Source organism: Zootoca vivipara, chromosome 14, assembly GCF_965207765.1.
Source record: "Zootoca vivipara chromosome 14, rZooViv2.hap1.1, whole genome shotgun sequence".
NCBI classification, from domain to species: Eukaryota; Metazoa; Chordata; class Lepidosauria; order Squamata; family Lacertidae; genus Zootoca; species Zootoca vivipara.
The window spans coordinates 8,159,205-8,174,487 of NC_142597.1; the positions used below are offsets into that span (position 1 = coordinate 8,159,205).

The 15,283-nt window shown below is 49.6% G+C and overlaps 1 protein-coding gene across 1 annotated transcript in view; it reads right to left on the reverse strand.

Moving 5' to 3' along the window:
• ADGRA2 (adhesion G protein-coupled receptor A2) overlaps window positions 1-15,283 on the reverse strand; it is a 117,344-nt gene that overhangs the window by 5,815 nt on the left and 96,246 nt on the right. The window contains exons 9-18 of the mRNA XM_035139199.3: window positions 12,666-12,861; window positions 12,160-12,309; window positions 8,735-8,896; window positions 6,813-7,022; window positions 5,238-5,442; window positions 4,173-4,381; window positions 3,456-3,583; window positions 3,033-3,156; window positions 2,583-2,728; window positions 2,126-2,215 (exon numbers count right to left, since the gene is read on the reverse strand). Of these exons, the coding sequence (XP_034995090.2) occupies window positions 2,126-2,215; window positions 2,583-2,728; window positions 3,033-3,156; window positions 3,456-3,583; window positions 4,173-4,381; window positions 5,238-5,442; window positions 6,813-7,022; window positions 8,735-8,896; window positions 12,160-12,309; window positions 12,666-12,861 (1,620 nt within the window). The remainder of the gene's footprint in view (window positions 1-2,125; window positions 2,216-2,582; window positions 2,729-3,032; window positions 3,157-3,455; window positions 3,584-4,172; window positions 4,382-5,237; window positions 5,443-6,812; window positions 7,023-8,734; window positions 8,897-12,159; window positions 12,310-12,665; window positions 12,862-15,283) is intronic.

The following is a 15,283-nucleotide window of genomic DNA, read 5'->3' on the forward strand; positions in this document are numbered from 1 at the left end:
CCTGGGAGACCAACCCAAAAGGTCTGCCACAGCCATGGAAAGCCCATGCCCCTCCATATGTTGCTAGTCTAAAACTCCTATAGCCCCTGGCCCTGGGAGCTGGAGTCCCATGTCACTGAGAGGGCTATAGGCTCCTCATCTCTGGCCTATGCAGTCCAGCATCCTGTTTCCTACAGCGGCCCCTCGGTGCTCTTGGAAACCAGCATGCAGCACTTGAAGACAATGGCCCTTTCCTGCTGCCTACCCCCCCCCCCAGCAACTGATATTCAGTGACACACTGCCCCTGCAGATGGAGGTTCAACAGGGGACAAGCAAAAAAGTTTGACACCTTCCCTCAATTCTAAGATGCTGATTGGGGCTTCCCTAACAAAACACTTATTTTAGGATACACTTACACAGACCAGGTACTATTGATGGCAATGAAGCAGAAATGCAATGAGGCCCTTTCTCCCTTTTTTCGCTACATACATTGCAGAGAACTACATTAAGGGAGGTCTCTTTCCACAAGGAGGCAGGAGAAGCCCCAAATGCCATGAGTGCACAAATATTCTTTCGCAAATTGCCAGCAGGATCCGCAAACTGAATTGGGGCCATGTTGTCAGGGGTGTGGGATGCTAATCCTTTGCAATCTGCATTGGGGAGACAGGAAGCTCCCATTATTATTTTTTGGGGGGGGGGGAATGAGAGCTTTCTTTCCAATGCAAATTGCAGGCATGGGGCCTTTTGCCTTCCAGTTTGTATTCACGGGTAGCAAATATTCTGCCTTTCAAAATATTGCTCCATTTTTCTGCATTTCAGAAAATTGCTGTGATGTGGCTCGGATGAACATTCCAGGATTCCTCAATGTGTTCCTCCTTTGCCTGACACCATTTGAAACTTCAGCATGAAGATCCTGGCTTGCCTTAAATCATAATCCCCCCCCCCCACACACACATATCAGAACCAGAGAGCTCTTGGTTCAATTGCAGGCTCATCACCCAGCTCTGTTAACTCAGCCTGAATCCAGAGTTCCTGGTTCAGATGTGGTGGGAACTCTGGCTAAATACAAAAAGGAATCTTTGCACCAAAATATGGCACACCTTGTGGAGAGGGCCCCAATACTTGTTCCTGGCTTTGTCCTGTGTTTCTTATTACATTCCATCATTGGCTTAAAAGCCAGGTGATTACTACGTTTAAAAAACACACACTTCAGCTGTTGACAGCCCCCTGTATAATACATATGATAACATCCTGATTGGATAATGCTGTTTGCTCACTGCCAGTGATATTAGCAGCAATGTTTGGTCATGCCCGTAGATGGGCCACAGTCATAATGACTGCGGCTAATAACTACTGCATTGCTTGGTTGCTATGCATTTCCCAAACAGGAGTTAACCATAGGAGTGTTACAAAGGTTTGGTACCTGGCTTGGCATAGCTGAGTGTCTGTCAAGTTCCATGCTCTAGAAGGGTGACCCTATGCTAATCCCTGGAGCCTCCTGCTTTGCCGTCTCCAAGCATGAAACAGTGAGAGGAGAAGGAACATATCTGCCAAGTCTCCTGTATTCCCCAGGAAACCCCCATTTTTCTAGCTGTTCTCAGCTGAAAAAAATGGATTTTTTTGTTTTTCCCCGGTTTATTCTGGCGCGGCGGCCATTTTGGAACTGGGCGGAGCATGCTCAGAAGCGACTTTTGATGCAGCTCTGCCCAGTTCCAAAATGGCTGCAGTGCGACTTCCGGTCTGCTACTTCCGGTCCGGTCCTTTATTTCTCCCACAGGAACTTGGTAGGTATGAGAAGGAAGAGTAATCACTGTAGGCCTTGTTCTCTATGGGAGGTGGTGCTGATTTGAGTCCAGAAGGAAGTGAATAATCTATGCCGAAAGAGGCACACTAAGAGCATCTAGCCCAGCAGCAGCTAATATGCTGCCCTCCAGATTTTTTTTGGGGGGGGGGAATACAACTCCCATATTTCCTGATCATTGGCTATACTAGCTGGATCTGATAAGAGTTGGAGTCCTGCAATAGGTGGAAGGAGCAACATTGGCTAGTCCTCATCTATCCCAGGAACTGGCATTTGGGATATGCCACCAGTTCTCCTAACACATGAAACCTTGCTGTATAAAAAGGAGAATTTTGGATTACTTACTAGGAGTCATGATCCCCGTAGTTATGGATATTGACTGCTGCTGTAATCCCACAAATGATGAGGGGGATCCCACCAGCTATCAGGTAGAATCTGAAACACAAAGAAAGTCACCACTGTTGATCTCCTGGATATGGGAATTATACCTGCAAACCTTCCATGGGCTGGAGACGGAGAGAATAAGTCCCTCTCTCTTGGTTCAAAAAGGAGCAATCCACTCCCCGAAGGCACAAGAGTCGCCTCGTAAGAAGCGCTGCTGGATCAGGCCAATGGCCTGTCAAGTCCAGCATCCTGTTCTCACATTGGCCAGCCAGATGCCTGAGCGCAACAGCACTCTCCCCTTTGGTGGTTTCCAGTAACTGGCATTCAGAAGCATTACTGCCATCATGACTAGTTTCCTCTTGAACCCAGCCTCCTGCAGCCTACAGCTCCCTCCCCATGAGACCTTTTTCCTCGGTACCGTAGCATTGGGCGGGGGGCTGGCTGGGGGGCTTCCCCTTCCTGCTGCTGCGGTGCCTTCCACGTCGCCTCTTTGTAGATCACTCTCACCATAACAGCCATCCACAGAAGGGTCGACAAGGCAGAGTAGTGCAGAATGATGCCAACCTGTAGAGAGTAAAGGCAGAGGACACAGTCATCTCCGGTGGATCAGTTGCACTAAAGGGCTGGGAGACACTTGTCAGATCTGGGATGGAATGCCCCATGACAATGGTGCTTCCAAGAACGCTGTCAGCAATGATGCCATCTCTGTGTTTATTTGTCCCATTTAATAATGTGATGCCATGCCCACGGGACATTTCTTACAGAGGCAAAGGCAGCCTGCTTCTGTTTCCTTTGGGTACAACATCAGTGTTGCCACTGGAAAAACAACTGCTTGCCCATAGGATGAGGTCCTCCTTGCCATACTCACCGCCTGGCAGATGACCACATAGTTGGTGAGGGTGACACCCCCCGCGAAAACGGCCGACGTCATGGCAATGTGAAAGCAGAGATTGAGCAGCATGTGCCAACACTTCCGCGAGATGTGAATGGTGCTGCGGGGGAAACAGGCACAAAAGGAAGGTGGGTGGAGGAGCTGGGGAAGGACCACAGGCCATTGTGGCAGGTAGGGCAGAAGGCAAGGTACACCAACAGCAGGTAGATTCGTGGCCAAAGACAGCAAATTCTGGATCGATCCCCATCCTCCCCCCCCCCTGCTGAGTCCTACAAAGTTGACACTGAGACAAAGGAGGAGGTGGGGGAAGCTGGCAGGCACTGACACCCGCTGGCCTTGTTGCAAGTAAGAAGGCCAAGGACGTGGGGGCAGGCAAGGGAGATGGGGCAGGATACTCACCTGTGGTTGATGATGTACGTGATGATGGTGGCAAAGAGGCAAAGGAGGAGGAGAGCAGTGCAGCTGTAAATGACAGGGTGCAGCACCTCAGCTGGGCTCGGGGACTCACGTGGAAAGTTACTCAGCTCCTGTGTGAGAGAGAATAATAATAATTTATTTCTTATACCCCGCCCATCGGACTGGGTTACCACAGCCACTATGGGCAGCTTCCAACAAAACACAGAGGGGGGGGAGGGAAGCATCAACTGTGAAACACTTCCGGAAACAGGGCTGCCTTCAGATGTCTTCTAAAAGTCAGGTGGTTGTTTATTTCCTTGACATCTGATGGGAGGGCAGGCACCACTACCGAGAAGGAGGACCTCGGCATGGTTCCCTGTAACCTCACTTCTCGCAGGGAGGGAACTGCCAGAAGATCCTCAGAGCTGGACCTCGGTGTCTGGGCTGAACGATGGGGATGCTCCTTCAGGTATACAGGGACAAAACTATTTAGGGCTTTGAAGGTCAGCACCAACACTTTGAATAAGGTCCAACAGAGCACAGTGGTTAGAAATTAAGGCAGCTTAATTGAAATGAAAGCACTAAGGGGGATCTCGGTGTTCTAGCTCCCGTGGAGAGATCACTGCCTGCATGGCAGCCTTAGCTGAATATAGCCGGGCAAAGCAAAGCTCCCTTGGGCCAGCCCTCGGTGGGCCAGCCCTCCCCTCCCCAATGCCTCACCATCAGCACAGCGACATTGCCAAGGTGCCGGCAGCTGACGGTGGTGACGTTGGGCTCCAGGCCAATCAGCTGGCAGCCTTCAGCTCTCCAGCCCCCGTACCCAGCCAGCACGTCAAAGTCCCAGGAAGCGGCCGTGCGGTCTGTGCCCTCTCCCAAATGTCGCAGCGAGATGACGATGGGCTCACTGAAGTTGCTCACTCCGCAGCCATCTGGAGAAGACCAAACGAGGAATGGGCAAAGAGGCTGCAAGCTGCCTTCAGGCTGAGCGGAACAGATGCTGTCTTGCACAACAGAGAGGGATGAAATACTATCCCTCCCCTAACACCCCATTAATAATAATAATAATAATAATAATAATAATAATAATAATAATAATACATGCTCATTATCTGAAGAGAACACAGATATTTCCTGATCAGTTGTGTGCTTCATTTGGTTATTCCTTTCCTTATTCTTAAAGGAAGGACACACTGTGCTTTCAGACACGGGTTCTTAAGCGATGCCTTTTGAGGCAGGAGTAACCAGCATGGGGAGCGGGTGACACTGTGGTCTAAACCACTGAGCCTCTTGGGATTGCCAATTGGAAGGTCGGCAGTTTGAATCCCCCAAGGGAGTGAGCTCCCATTGTTCGGTTCCAGCTCCTGCCAACCTAGCAGTTCGAAATCACACCAGTGCAAGTAGATAAATAGGTACCGCTGTGGCAGGAAGGTAAATGGTGTTTCTGTGCGCTCTGGTTTCCATCAAGGTGTTCTGTTGCACCAGAAGCAGTTTAGTCATGCTGGTCACATGACCTGGAAAGCTGCCTGCAGACAAACGCCGACTCCCTTGGCCTGAAAGCGAGATGATCGCTACAACCCCATAGTCGCCTTTGACTGGACTTAAACCATCCAGGGGTCCTTTACCTTTTACCTTTACCTTCCAGATTATTTCGACTACAACTCCCACCATCCCCAGCCAGTGTGGCCTGTGTTTAGGGAAGGTGAGCTCCCCACCCCCGAAAAACCCATCTGAAGGGCCCCCTGTTGGCTAGCCTTACTTCAAGCCAAGAGGCACTGGGATCCTTACGTGTTCCTGCATAGATCACTGGAGTAGCCACGCTGCGCCTCTTGCCATCATCTGCCAGGTGTGAAGAGTTTCCAGTGCTGCAGAAGAGTTTGCCATTGCGGAACACCAGGAACTGGAGCTTGTACTTGTGAGCTGAGGGGTAGGGAGCAGCCGACGGGCAGAAGAGATCAGGAGGCAACCGAATGGAGGCCAGAGCAATGCTGTTCTGATGGGACAGGGAACAAAGGGGTCACCCAGCAAAACAAAGACAACCCAGTCCCAGCCTGTTGAGAGTTGGGCTGGGGACACACACAGGAAACTTGACTTCTACCAGTTCAGTTTATGATCCATGTTGCCAGGTACAGCTACAGCATCCCAGCCCCACCCCTTCATCCATTCATAAATCCACTCTTTCCTTTCTATGCATTAAGTCACAATGGGTTGCATCCAATGCCAGCCCCACGCAGACCAATTAAAGAGAATGGGCATGTCTAACTTGGGACGCGGGTGGTGCTGTGGTCTAAACCACAGAGCCTAGGGCTTCTGATCAGAAAGTCGGCGGTTTGAATCCCCGCGACGGGGTCAGCTCCCGTTGCTCGGTCCCTGCTCCTGCCAACCTAGCAGTTCAAAAGCACGTCAAAGTGCAAGTAGATAAATACCTTCTGACGGGAAGATAAACAGCGTTTCCGTGCACTGCTCTGGTTCGTCAGAAGCGGCTTAGTTATGCTGGCCACATGACCTGGAAGCTGTACACCGGCTCCCTTGGCCAGTAAAGCGAGATGAGCGCCGCAACCCGAGTCATCTGCAACTGGACCTAACAGTCAGGGGTCCCTTGACCTTTACCTTGGGCCCATTAATTTCAAAGGGTCTACTCTGAGTAAACCCAAGATGGCTACAGACCATTTATTTGTCTGTTTATTTTTTAAAAAAAACTACATGCGAATTTGTTTTTAAATACGCGTTTCTCAACAGATTTCCTCTCAAACTTTTCTAAACACATTTCTCCCAAACATACAGGTTGGCACTTTCCTTAAGCCCCAAAATTGCATTGCAAAAGTTGGAGAAGTGTGACATCTGAAAGATAGCTACATTCTGGACCGTACATAGCATGGTGGGGGGAGGTTTGAGAAATAACCCAGCTCCGTGGCAGAGCTTCTGCTTTGCCTACAGAAGGTCCCAGGTTCAATCTCTGGCATCTCCAGGGAGGGCTGAGAGGGACCTCGCTCTGAAATCCTAGAGAACTGCTTCCGGTCAGTGTAGACAATACTGGTCTCAATATGCCAACCGTCTGACCCTGTATAAGGAAGCTTCTTGTGTTCCCAAATCCTTCCCCCCCAGTGTTATGGTGCTGATTCAAGTGCCTCCTTCTCACTCAGTGGTTGCTTTTAGCCAAAAGCACGTTGTGAGACCTGATCATGGATCTCCCGCTGGTTTGAGTAGCAGACTCTCTGAATGCAGTTCATCTGCACTTGCCCTGCCCATGCAAGGGCTGCCTGGATTTCTGCTCTGCTTACTCCATCCTATAATGGTTTGCCAAGATCCTTTCCTCTCCTTTATCCACCCGACCTGACCCAACCCTGCCCTTCCCCACCTCACCTTGATGTGAAAGCTGGCCAGGGAGATGTTTGGCCGCCCTGTGGCACACCGGAACTTCAGCTGCTGGTCTGCCAAGGACTCGGCATATCTCTCCTGCCGGTGCGGCCGACTGCTGAGCACCACCTCGCGCTTCTGAAAGGCTGTACAACTCAGGCCCACGTAGCTGTCTGGCTTGATCAGGTAGGCCTCGAAAGCGATGTTCCTTGTGTTCTGCCAAAACAAAGGTACCAGACTTATGAGACCTGGGATGCCTCCCAGGTAAAGATGGGCAAAGCTGTCCTTTCCACTTTCCCTTTTTTCCTAGTCTTAAGCTTAGCTCTTCCCATCCATTTGCAATTTATTTATATACTTATTTTTTAAAGCCCTCCTGAAAGTTCACCGCATTTTAGTGCGCATTTTTCTTGATATACGGCATGTTTGTATGCAATTTTGCCTAAGACCCACATATTTGCACAGTGATTTCCCCCAATATAATGCATTTTCTGCGCATTATTTTCACTAATATACACATTTCTATGCATGCTTTACCCCAATATGTGCGTTTTTTTGGGGTAGCTGCATTGCAAAAGTGCAAATTTTGAAGGAAGGCTGTGTTTCGGTTCTCATATTGTTTCAGAAAGTGTGAATAAGGTAAATTCTCGTTTAAATCGTATTTCTTCCCCATTCTTACTCCCAGGTAAATTGTGTCATTGCTAGGTATGGTGGCACAGATCCACACTCTTGTTCTCTGCCCCCCCCCCCAGTTAACTGGAAACTACCCCTTTTCTCTCAATATGAATATTTCTTACTACCCACACCTTTTTATTATTCCTCTGATGGATTAGTTCCCTTAATAAATTGCCCTGCAGTGACCTCCTCCATCCCTCATTCCCTTGCTCTCTCCTGGCTCCAAGTGTAACTGGTGGTACCATGTGAGGGATAAGAGCTACCGACAGCCCCCTCCCATCTTGAACACCAGCTCCTCCCCCAGCGGGGAGGGGGGAGACTTCGAGTGGTGAGTCAGGAAGTGGAAACAGGAGCATGAGTACCCTAGCGGAGCCCAGGCACCGCCGGGGAAAGGAACAGGGGAGCAGGGAGACGGTGGGAGAGAGGCCGATCCCACCGACCCCGGAATTGCGTAAGAAGCGCCGGGGGAGGAGATTCAGTATGCCAAGATTACTTTGCTGGAGGAAAACGCGCTAATCGCCATTCGGAGGTTCTGTGCAACACTGACAACATGTACTGACCATCTGTAAATAGCACTGTTTTCAGCACTGTAAATACACAGCACCAATAAAAGGATAAAATGCAGAGCTGCGTGGAGTCGTTACTCTGAAGTAGCCCACCCCGGTCACTGTGACATACCAGTTGCCATTTCAAGTTCCCACAATGCTACCATGGCCACTCCAGGGCACTGTGGGAAATTCAAAATGGCAGGCAGCTCCCAGATAAGCCCATGGACAGGTTGCTGGGTGGGTAACTGAGCTGACTGTCAGCAATTGTGAGCAGGGGCGTCTTTCCCATAGAGGCAAGTGGCACGGGGCGCCGGGGCGCCAAGTTCTGGAGGGCGCCAGGGAAGAGGCAGAGGCTGGACGTGGTGCCTCCCAGCATCAGCTCACTGTCCTCGCCCGCCTCGCTGAAGCAGCGCTGCATCCGGAGCCTCCGCCTCTTCCACACCGAAGGAGCCACCCTCCAGCTGCTGCCCACCCCCTCCAGCCCTGCAAAGCTGCCAGCAGCACCATAAAAAGTTCAGCAACTCTGGGAAAGGGGGGCGCCGGAGGGATCTTTGCACCATGACCCTGGATATACTTAAGACGGCCCTGCTGGTGAGCCCTGTCAAAGTGCTTGGTCCCCAGCAGCTGCCCAAAAATACTGGGCGTGTCTGTGCCAAACTGCCCACAACCCTCCCCTACCCCATCTGAACATCTCTTGGTATGACCTACCACGGCTATGTACTGAGAGCTGGTGCTGAGAGTGTAGGCAGCAATCTTCTCTAGAGAGCGGACGATGCTGGTGCAAGCCTTGTCCTCGATCTGAGCCATCCACAGAACGTGGTCATCCACTAGCATCATGTTGCTGGCCATCTCCACAATGACGTCCGTGAGCTGCAGGAAGGCAGACAAGGGTGAGATCTTCCAAGGCATTGCTGGGGAAACCCCAGGGCTGCAGCAAAAAAGATGATTTAAATCAGGGATGGGGAACCTGCGACCAGAAGTACTGTTTCTGGGGGACAGGAAGCGGGCAGGTGTGGAGGACTCCCTGGTCCTGAATGGTGCCCCGGAAGGACCAGGTGCGCAGCCTGGGAGTGATTCTGGACTCACAACTGTCCATGAAGGAGCAGGTCAATTCTGTGTCCAGGGCAGCTGTCTATCAGCTCCTTCTGGTACGCAGGCTGAGACCCTACCTGCCTGCAGACTGTCTAACAAGAGTGCTGCAAGCTCTAGTTATCTCCCGCTTGGACTACTGCAATGCGCTCTATGTGGGGCTACCTTTGAAGGTGACCAGGAAACTACAACTAATCCAGAATGCGGCAGCTAGTCTGGTGACTGGGGGCGGCCGCCAAGACCACATAACTTGGAAGATCTACATTGGCTCCCAGTATGTTTCCGAGCACAGTTCAAAGTGTTGGTGCTGACCTTTAAAGCCCTAAACGGCCTCGGTCCAGTATACAGTAGTGCCTCGCTTAACGAATGCCCTGCTTAACGAAATTTCCACTTAACGAAAGGATTTTTCGAGCAGAGGTTGCCTCACTAGACAAATTCATTTTACAAAAAATTCGTCTAGCGAATCGCGGTTTCCCATAGGAATGCATTGAAATTCAATTAATGCGTTCTTATGGGCAAAACAATTCAATGCATTCCTATGGGATTCGCTAGACGAATTTTTCGTTATAAGAAAAGACCCGTGGAATGAATTAAATTCGTCTAGCGAGGCACCACTGCACCTGAAGGAGCGTCTCCACCCGCATTGTTCTGCCCGGACACTGATGTCCAGCACCGAGGGCCTTCTGGCGGTTCCCTCGTTGCGAGAGGCCAAGTTGCAGGGAACCAGGCAGAAGGCCTTCTCAGTGGTGGGGCCCGCCCTGTGGAACGCACTCCCATCAGATGTCAAAGAGAAAAACAGCTACCAGATTTTTAGAAGACATCTGAAGGCAGCCCTGTTTAGGGAGGCTTTTAATGTTTAATAGATTATTTTATTTCCTTTTTCTGTTGGAAGCTGCCCAGAGTGGCTGGGGAAACCCAGCCAGATCGGTGGGGTATAACTAATAATAATAATTTGTTGTTGTTGTTGTTGTTATTATTATTATTATTATTATTATTATTATTATTATTATTATTATTATTAATTATTATTCAGATGTTAGATTTCAGTTCCCAGCATTCTTGTGCCATGCTGCCTGGGGTTGGTGGGGCCAGGAGTCCATCACCATCTGAAGGCAGTGATAGAAACGGGTAGAAAGGCTAGGAGCCAAATGGCTTATGGGACCTGTGTTGTGGGCACTAAAACAGAATGTCTAATCGCCACTGTCGGGATGGGGGTGGGGAGATCAGCAACACTTTTTATTTATTATTTTGATAAGGATGAATTAATATGCAATTCACATAGGTGACACATCGTTAATATCACATTTTTAGCAGAAATTGTTCATACATGTTTAATTTGGTGTTTACAATAAAAAATATCGGTACCATACTTCAGCTTTCAAAGCACTCTACTCTTTATTGTTAAACTCCTTAACATATTGTCTGTCCTTAAGATATACTTCGAGACTTCAGTAATCCTTCAGCGTCAGCCAGGTGCAAAAAAATTGCACCCAGACTTTTTGAGGTGCTCGCAAATGGAGAATCTTTAGGCACAAAATGTGCTAATTTCGAAGCCTGTCTAGAGGACCTCAGCTTTCCCATCCCTGCTTTAAATGCAAAGAGCGCACTGGACAATGTACAGAACATGAAAGCGACTCCACCTCCACCCAGCATTACAACCCTGCTCGATCTTAGTCCAGACTCCTGTTCTTAAAGAGGCCAGATGGCTTTAAGAAGCCTGCAAGCAGGGCCTGAGCACAACCCACTCTCCCCACCTGGCATTCCCAACAACTTGTGCTGAGAGGCACCAGGGCCTTGACCACTATTGCTTCCAATCTACCACTATGGGCCTGTGGCCCTAATAATAATAATAATAATAATAATAATAATAATAATAATAATGAATTATTTATTTACTGTACCCCACTCATCTGACTGGGTTGCCCCAGCCACTCTGGGTGGCTTCCAACCAGGTATAAAGGAACACACCAAAATATCAAAGCTTCCCAAAACAGGGCTGCCTTCAAATGTCTTCTAAAAGTCATGTGATCATTTCTCTCTTTGACATCTGACGGGAGGCCGTTCCACAGAATGCCTTCTGCCTGGTTCCCTGTAATTTCGCTTTTCACAGTGAGGGAACCACCAGAAGACCCTTGGAGGAAGAATTCAGTGTCCGGGCAAGCTGATGGGTGTGGAGACGCTCCTTCAGGTATACTGGGCTGAGGCTGTTTAAGGCTTTGAAGGTCTGCATCAACACTTTGAATTGTGCTCAGAAACGTACTGGGAGCCAGCATAGATCTTTTAGGACTGGTGTCATATCTGCCAAGTTGCTGTCAGAGAAATAAGGGACCGGGCCGGATATAGCAGACCGGAAGTAGCGCTGCCACCATTTTGGGACTGGGCGGAGCATGCTCAGAAGTGACTTTTGATGCTGCTTTGCCCAGTTCCAAAATGGCCGTCGTGCCAAAAGTCACACTGCAGCCATTTTGGAACTGGGCAAAGCAGCATCAAAAGTCGCTTCTGAGCATGCTCCGCCCAGTCCCAAAATGGCCACTGCGCCAGAATAAACCGTGGAAAAACAAAAAACCCTGTTTTTTCAGCTAGGAACAGCTGGAAAAACGGGGATTTCCCGGGGAAAACGGGAGACTTGGCAGCTATGACTGGTGTTATATGCTCCCAGCGGCCACTCCCAGTCACCAGTGTAGCTGCCACATTCTGGATTAATTGTAGTTTCCATGTCACCTTCAAAGGTAGCCCCATGTGGAAGGTTTCTCTCTAGGGAAGCCCCTGTGTTTTGAGGCATAGAGGAAAACACAGCAGGAATCGCAGGCAAGCAGCTTGCTCTCTGCATTGCATTTGGGGAAAGCAAAGAACGTAGGAATGCTGTTCCATCATCATCAAACCTTTTATTGGCATCACATACAAACATCCATAACAAATCAATACAGAATTACCACCTCCCCAGTGGCACAAAACATTTGCCAAAAGAAAAGAGGCAAAGCAGTCTATCGCCACATCTCTAGGTCTCCAGGGAGAAGGAATGCTGTTACACACGACTCAGTTACCTGCTTAATCTGGTCCACGTAACCAGTGAACTTCTCAATCATCTGGGAAACGTAGATTACATCCATCATGTCCGAGAAATTTGCCGCCTCGGCTGTGTAGACACGCAGCTGGTGTGCCAGGGTCAGGGCGTTGGAGGCATTGATGGGCATCTGGGAGCACAGAAAAGGGGTTGGGGCCCATGTCAACATAGCGCTTGACACATAAAATAAGAGAGGTAGCCCAGATGTTATGCTCAGCGGCAGGGTCCCAGGTTCTACCCCAAGCGCCTCCACCTGGGACTGGGAATATCCCCTGCCTGCAACCTTGGAGAGCTGCTGCCACTCAGAGCAGGGTATATAAGACAATATTGCAGGGCCTACACATTTGCTTCTTCATTCCTAATGGAGAAAAGGACATTGAAGGCATGGCCGGCTGGGAGCTGGCATGGCCATGCTAACTGTGCAGCTGCAAGGGAGGGCAGGGCGAGCCCCCGGCAACGATGGGGGCACCCCGAGGAGCAACCCACCAGCACAAAGGTGTAGAGGACACGGGTGATATCGTTGGTGTACAAGCAGTGGGAATAGTCCCCTTCCTCCCAGCGGCCTGTGCGGTCACAGCGCCTCCAGGCTTGCTTCTCCAAGCCGGGCCCCCCGTTCCCAGAGGCGAAGGGGTACTGCAGACATGACTGGTAGGCGGTGATGCCAGCCAAGGTGCGTGGCCACCTGCAGGCAGGGAGGAGAGACAGAGAGGCATATCATGAATTCTACAGAATATGATCCAAAGCAGAACTCCAACTTATAGTTAGCAGAGTAAAAAACTTAAACACGTTGCAGGAGTCCAAAAAAATAGACCAGAGGCAATTGCATTTCATCTAGCAGAGCTTTACTGCTACTGAAGGCAAATGAGCATCACGGTCACAAATCCAATACATTCAGGATTGGCCCTGTCCATAAGAAATCCAGTTGCAGCAGACTTAACTTAAACTTACAGTAACTTATAAGTCTAAGCCTTAACACTAAGCATACTATGTACAGAACACCACACCAGAAGGAAAAGAGATAGCAAGAGAAAGTGAAATCCAGGCTCCTTCTGGCCTTACTATTGCAGTCGTACCTCGGGTTATGTACAGTTTGGGTCGCGAACTTTTCGGGTAACGTACTCGGCGGACCCGAAACGTTTACTTCCGGGTTTGCCGTGTGTGCATGCGCAGAAGCATTCTGCGCAGTTCGCACATGCACAGAAGCACACTTTCACTGTTGTTCGGTTTCGTAATTTTTGGGTTACGTACTGCACACCGGAACGAATCAGGTACGTAACCCGAGGTACCACTATATAGTCAGCATGACCTTGACAAAAAGAGGTAACAGAACTAGTTTAAGCCAGCTGTACTCAGCTTCTCTGAAGGAATAACCCAAACACCAGGGACCTTCTGCTTGTTTCTTTCACAAGGGAAACTTCCAGAACCCTCTTGAATTAAGTAGAATAGGAAAGATATCTACATGTCAGACCAATACTTTCTGTACCAAGAAATGCAAACTGACAAGGTGGCCATTTGGAGGGAGTGCTTCTGTAATGGGAGCCCCATCTGGCGACTTGTTTGGAGGGGAGGCAGGAGGAGATTGCACGGGAGGAGTTGAAGGGAGCATGAGACGACAGCAGAGATGGGGAAGGGCTTGACGGTTGGGAGACCAGGAGGGCAGAGGGGATTAGCTGGGTACCAATGGGTTCAGGGTAGCCTTTTTTCCAACCTGATGTTTTCCAGGCCCCACTAGACTGCAACTCCTGTTATTCCTGACCATTGGCAATGCCGGCCGGGGCTGATGTGAGTGGATGTCCAGAACATCTGGAGGGCACCGGAAGCAGAACCCTGCTGGATTTGACCAAAGGCCCAACTAGTCCTTTTCACTGGCCAACCAGATGCCTATGAGAAGTACAGCCCTCTGTTTGAATGCTCCCCTGAATTTTAAAATAATAATTCAACATCTGGGGTGAGTGGGGACAAGAGAACGAGCTACAGGTCCTTCTCCCTCTCCACATTACCTTTCCATGTGTAGGATAGTTGGCAGCTGTTGGCTCTTTATGGGAGATGTGTTCAACTGCACACTTCCCCCATCCACAGTCTGAGGACCTTTCCACACAGCCAGTTAGTTGTGGATTCTGTGCTGCTCATACAGGAATGCTTTTGCCCACAGCTCCATGAGGTCCCCTTCATGCCGCCACCCCATATTAACCACTACCCTTCTGAACCATATTTACCATCTCCACAGGCTTTTTTTCTGTACCGGATTTTCCATGTGAAACAGCAAATCCAGATTAAATAGGGAAATTAATATGGGATGCCCTATTCGTTGAGAAAGTCAACCTGTGGGTGCTACACAAAACTCACACGCACAAGCAGCAAGGGAGGTGCGGTTGCCACACAAGGAAGGGTCTCCTTAGTGGTGGCTCCCTGGTGGGGAATGCTCTCCCTAGGGAGGCACGGCAGGTGCCATCACTATCTGCTTTAAGGTGACAGGCAAAATTATTTTGCCCAAGCTTTTGACTTTCACCGTTTGCTTTTCTTTCTTTATTCCTTTAAGGGGGTGCCTTGAGTTGGATCTCCTCTTTTATAAATATTAACTTGGAGTGTTTAAGGTTGTTTCTACTCTTGCATTTATACTTGATTTTGATGTTTGTTCCTGTAAGACATCTTCTGTTTACCTTTGTGAAAAAGTGACTTATTACATAGCTGCCAAGTCTCCCGTATTCCCCAGGAAACCCCCGTTTTTCCAGCTGTTCCCAGCCGAAAAAACGGATTTTTTTGTTTTTTCCCCGGTTTATTCTGGCGCGGCGGCCATTTTGGAACTGGGCGGAGCATGCCCAGAAGCGACTTTTGATGCTGCTTTGCCCAGTTCCAAAATGGCTGCAGCGTGACTTCTGGTGTGGCGGCCATTTTGGAACAGGGCAGAGCAGCATCAAAAGTAGCTTCTGAGCATGCTCCGCTCATAGCTGCCAAGTTATCCCTTTTTTTAAGGGATTTTCCCTTATGCTGAATAGGCTTCCTCGCGAGAAAAGGGAAAACTTGGCAGCTATGGCTCTGCCCAGTTCCAAAATGGCGGCAGCGATACTTCTGGTCTGCTACTTCCGGTCCAGTCCCTTATTTCT